The sequence below is a fragment of the Pteropus alecto genome, unplaced genomic scaffold (genome assembly GCF_000325575.1).
Source record: "Pteropus alecto unplaced genomic scaffold, ASM32557v1 scaffold5, whole genome shotgun sequence".
Taxonomy (NCBI): Eukaryota; Metazoa; Chordata; class Mammalia; order Chiroptera; family Pteropodidae; genus Pteropus; species Pteropus alecto.
The window spans coordinates 25,340,987-25,346,699 of record NW_006441953.1 but is presented as its reverse complement, the minus strand read 5'-3'; the positions used below and the strand labels follow the sequence as shown (position 1 = coordinate 25,346,699).

At 43.4% G+C, this 5,713-nt stretch overlaps 1 protein-coding gene across 2 annotated transcripts in view; it reads left to right on the top strand.

Annotated features, from left to right (window-relative positions):
- BST1 (bone marrow stromal cell antigen 1) overlaps positions 1-3,864 on the top strand; it is a 24,990-nt gene extending 21,126 nt beyond the window's left edge. For both annotated transcript variants that reach the window (XM_015594996.2, XM_006918982.3), the window contains one exon: positions 2,693-3,864. In XM_015594996.2, the coding sequence (XP_015450482.1) occupies positions 2,693-2,798 (106 nt within the window). In that variant the 3' untranslated portion in view covers positions 2,799-3,864. The remainder of the gene's footprint in view (positions 1-2,692) is intronic.
- The last annotated feature ends 1,849 nt before the right edge of the window (positions 3,865-5,713 follow it).

The window sequence follows — 5,713 nt, the reverse complement described above, 5'->3', positions numbered from 1 at the left end:
CATTTTGAGTTAATTTTGGTGTATGGTGACAGATAGCAGTCTAGTTTCATTCTTTTGCATGTGGTTTTCCAATTTTCCCAGCACCATTTATTGAAGAGACTTTCTTTTCTTCGGTGTACGTTTTTTGCTTTTTTGTTGAAAATTATTTGCCTGTATAAATATGGGTTTACTTCCGGACTCTCGATTCGGTTCCACAGGTCCGTGCGTCTGTTTTGCCGCCAATACCATGCCGTTTTGATTACTGTCGCTTCGTAATATAATTTGAAGTCGGGCAGAGTGATGCCTCCAGACTCTTTCTTTTTTCTTAGATTAGAGTTAGCTTTTTTATTTTTACCTTTTCATTAGAGACATGTCCGAACATACACAAAGTACAGAGAATATTCCTTGAAAAATTCAGCCATGTCGCCCATGTGCTCACAGGCCTGGAGTCGCTCCCATGTTGCTCAGGGTAAGAAGCCAGTATCCTGCCCTGCCCTCGCTGTTCTGGTGTGTTTTCTTACGCCCCTTCCCCTCACCGAGCCTCAGCCGCGGTGGCCTCCTGGAACATGCTGGGCACATCCCCACCTCGGGGACTTTTCCCTTGCCGTTCCCTCTGCCTGGAAGCCCTCCCCCTAGCTGGCCATGTGGCTACCTCTCTTACTACTGTAAGTATTTGCTCCTATGTCACCTCCATGAAGTTGCCTTCACTCCAGTACTTAAAAAAATTACTGCCTGCACCATCAACTGGCTCTTCAAAGTCTTTGTGTTGCTCTTTTTTTTTTTTTAATCTTCTGTATAGTGTTTATCATTATCTGACTTTTTCAGTTTATCCTTTATTGCCCATCTCCCACCTGTTAGAACACAAGCTCCAGGCAGGCAGGGACTTTTACCTGTTTTGTTCACTGGTGGAAGTGTCCCAAGAACCTAGAACAGAACCTTCAACCTGATGGGCACTTAGGAATGAATGAATGAACAAATGATTGGTTTTTCCCCTGGGGAGGCACAGAGGTGCTAGGCAGCCAAAAGAAATGACTATGTCCTACAAAGCTGGAGAAGTGTCCAATGGCAGGATAAGCATAAATTCCAGGTTTTGATTGCAAAAAACTGAGACCATGTCTGGGTTCGTGTCTGGCTCTCATAAGTGGAAAAACGGGGAATAGGGTGATTGGGAGGATTTAACGGGAGGGCTGGTCCTACTGTCACAGTGTAAGTTAAGTCTTTATGGCTTTACGCCTCGTCTCCTTGAGCAGACTGTAAACTTTATGCGGATATAGATTATGTAAACTTCCTTTTTGCAAAACCCATTGCACCGTACACTGCTGTTTCTGAAACGGGCAAGTGGTACCACTCTGGCACCGCGCCTGCTTACCTACTCCGCTGCAGGATGTGTAAAGTGAACGAGGGCGGCTCTCCTCACCTGTCCTCAGGTGCTTCTGAGCACACTGGATGTGTCGGGCTTCCAACCCCCTACTCTGGAGGTCTCAACACATTTCATTTCAACCACATGCCTGGCAGGTGGGCAATTTGATTCCCAGTGATGCACAGGTTCAGAGAATGTGGACCCAGACATGAAAAACAAAACCATGTTTCTATTTGTGCACGATAATGGGTGTAAATGATAGAAATATGTCTGAGAAGATAAACTTCAATTGCTAACAGTGGTTACTTGTAGGGAAGGGAGTGAGAACTAGAAAAAGATGAAAAGAGACTGTCGTTATTACTGTATTTAGTTTGGTATTATTTATTTTCTTAAAAGTAAAAATAAATGTATTATTGTATAAATTATCGATCTAAAAGCAAAAACAAAACAAAACAAAACAAAAACCCAACCCCTTCATTTCGAGTGAATCAAGTTTGGTACATTAACTGAATCAGAAGTGCAATTGCAGAAAATGTCCAGCGGGCGGAGCCCTAGTATAGATTTATGGACTCTGGAGATTCATTCCTTTTGCAAAAAAGGGGTGACCAGTACTCAAATCAAATAAAGAACTTTAAGAACCCTGGATGCTAGTGGAGAGCCAAAGGATAAATTTTTAAGCCAACATCAGATTGGTTAATAGACAGATTAACCAATAGAGTTAAAATTTGTCTTTTAACTCATTTAAAAAAAAATCAGTAATTTTTGTTTTTAAAAATCCAGTGGTCAGACCCCATTTTTTATCACTAGGGTCCATGTTTTGTCCAGGTTCTCAATCGGTGTTGAGACAAGTTTTTCCTCACCAGTTAAACTCTGATGATGTAATGTCTATTGTTAGGGAACCTGACTAGTTTTATGGTGCATCCCTGCAATAAGAATTCATCCATGAGGAAGAATGAAGTAACTCTATATTTATGGTATGGAAGTATGTCTAAAACATGATGTCAGATGAGGAAAGCAAGTCGCAGATTTCATTTGTGCTTAGGTAAAGAATATGTGTGTGTGTGTGTGTGAGAGGGAGGGAGGGAGGGAGAGAGAGAGAGAGAGAGAGAGCGAGAGAGGGGGGGTTGTGTGTGTGTGTGTGTGTGTGTGTGTATCACATTCCCAGAAGGACAACTGAAACTATCAAGGACGATTCTCTGTGGAAAGTGGGAATGGAGAGACTATGGGACATTTGCTTTCACTCGATAACTTTCCATACCATTTAAATTTTTCTGCAATGTGCATGTATATTTTTGAAAGCAGGTGTCACATAGCAATACTGACATTTTTTTCTACTTCTGTTTTAATTCCCAGGGCAGCAGCATCTACTCTAAGAGAAGTCCCTTTCCTTTACGCAGAACAGAGTGCCAGCCTTGTCGTTCCTCTCTTAGTGGCTTTGGCTGCAGGTGCTCAAATGTAACTAAAAACTCAGCTATGCTGCCCTACCTGCCCCCACCGGCCCTGAGACCAGCTCTCCCACAGTCATCCTTCTCGTCCTGTGTGTGTCAAGGTTTCATTTTCCTGCTGGGAAAACAGTATCCCAAAATGGGCTTTTAAAGACATATGTGCTTAGGCTTTCAGAACCGAGAGACAAGTTAAAACTGCTGCATGAGAATTAAAGTGAGTTATTATTTTCTATTTTCGTGATGGTACAAAGCACTGAGACCCCCACCGTTTATTATATAATCAAAGATTTTCAGAAAGTTCTAATAGAACTGTATTTTTTATTTTTTCTATATTTTTCTAGATCCCCAGCAGGGCATACTGTATATTCGTTGACAGCTTAAGATATATGTACACTGTAAGAAGGTATACATATATATTGGGAAGGCAAAGATTTATATATGAGGATGTTCATTTAACATGGGTATAACAGGGTCATACTCAACACAGAACTGTTTACATATGGTTTGGTAGATGTGCACGATAGAATACCATTCAAATAGTAAAAGTCATGTTTACCAACCCAAATGTCCTTCACCTGGGGACTAGATGAGCTAATAGCGGTGCATCTGCGCGGCGGAGTACTAGGCAGCGATAAAGCACAGCCGGCCCTTGACACATGCAACAACATGGATGAAACACACGTGCATTGTGCTAAGTGGAAGAAGCCAGATCCAAAGGCTGCAAACTGTATGATTCTATCTACATGACAGTCTGGAAATGACACAATTATAGGAGTGGAGAACAGGTCCGTAGTTGCCAGGGGTCAGGACTTGGGAGAGGGACTAAGAAGGAACAGCGGGAGGGCATTTGGGGGGCAGTGACAGAACGGATCTGTATCTTGACTGTGGTGGTGGTAATGTGAATCTACGTATTCGTCAACACTCAGATACATCACAAAGAGTAAATTTCATTATATGTAAATGAAATGTTTCCAAAGAACATTTAATCACAGAAAAACATCAACAATAACTGCAATAGATAGGATATAAAACAGTTTGTCATATGATCCAATTGTCTAAATAAAATATAAATTTAACAGATCTATTATATATGTGCGTTTGTATGATGTACACATCGTAAATCAATCAAAGGAAAGGTAACAAATCAAAAGGCAGAGCAATTATTTCTGGATAGTGGTCTAATCACTGATTTCTATCTTCAACGTTCGACTTTTTGTATTTTGCAATTTTTCTCTAATGAGTATGCATTACTTTTACAGTCAGCAAAAGAGCAATACAGACCCATTTACACACATACACATATCATACATGTGTGGCAATTTGCCCCCAGCACAACACATTTCCGGAAAAGAAAAACAAAACCAAAAGCTCTTCACAGATGCTTCCCTTTTCTCTTTACCCCTTTTCTTACCTAAAGCCAGTGTGGGTCGTTCGGAAACGAGCGATCTCAGCCTCTGATCCCTCGGGGGCCAGCGAGTGGGCGGTGGGAGTGCACCAGCATCCCGTGGGGCCTGCCTATCTGTGAAGGGAAGAGATTTTTCCATCAGCAGAGCTGCTCCTCTAAGGTGTGGCTCTGAGCATCAAGCTCTTTCTCCCTGAGCCCACTGCTCTCCTTCTCCAGGTGGGGTCCTCCTGCTGGTGCCTCCACGTGGCTTGCTTGGACACTCGACCAAATATTCACTGTAAAGCTGGGGAACGGTACATTCTGATGATCACTGTGTATAACGTGTTTACAATTCAATCTCATGACTATCTAGAGACCATTCCAGACACCGCCCTGGGCAGGTATCAGTTTGTCTCCCTGGGAATGACACAAAGGCCTCCCGACTGGTTCTGTGCCTTCTGTCTCTTCCTCTCCTGGTTCCTCTTCACTTCCCACGGTTACCCCTCTCTCGTGGGACCCACACGCTCGTCGGCCCTCCCCAGGGAGCCTATTCCAGGGTTCTATGCTCTGGAGAGAGGCCAGCTTCACCATCATCGCCATCTTTACCGCTGTCGTGACCATGGCTAGTATTGAGTTCTAACCGTGAACCAGGCCCTGTTAAAAATGATAAATAAACAATTGAATCATCCTTACAGTCACCATCACTATCTTCATTTGGCAGATGAGAAAATGGAGCTAGTAAATGGAGGAGACATTTGACTAAGTCCAGGGCTGGGGCGCGCTGGCCTCTGCCGAGCTAGACACAGGCGTGTTAAAAGCCTCTGGGTTCGGTTCCAGAACCGCCTGAACCCTCACTCGTTCCTCTTTCCATTTCGTCAGTCTTCTTAGATTTGCAACTCCGTCATCCACGTACCGTTTGCGTTTTTGCTTCTCCCCTGCACTGTGACACAAGAAAGAGTCTCTCTTGTTCCCAGGCTGGACTTTCCTGGTGTCTGCACTGCATCCTTCCTCCTTGCCCCGGCACATTTAAGGCCGCCTGTCGGGGTAACGTGCTTTCTATCTCACCTTCCAAGGGTTGACACTGTCATAGTCCTACCCAAACCGCCAGACCACCGTAGGTGGGCGTCAGGCCTCCAGTGACATGGGCAACTTGAATCCTTCCAGGTTGTGGGGACGAGCATGAGATATTACCAGTTCCGAGATTTCTTTTTTGTAGCTGAGGCCCCATTGATCTTTGGAGAAGCCTCGAATAGATGGTTGAATCTTGGGATGTTCTTTTTATAGAAATGTTGGACATGTGTACCCTTCGGCATGCCAAATCAGGCTATGGACGCCTTACTCCCCCTTCAAAGAATACATCTGACCCAGGTTTATACAAGAAAGGAAAGCAAGCAAGCAAAATGAAAGAAAAAGAAAGAAGAAAGAAAGAAAGAAAGGAAGAAAGAGAGAGAGAGAGAGAGAGAGAGAGAGAGAGAGAAAGAAAGAAAGAAAGAAAGAAAGAAAGAAAGAAAGAAAGAAAGAAAGAAAGAAAGAAAGAAAAAAAAA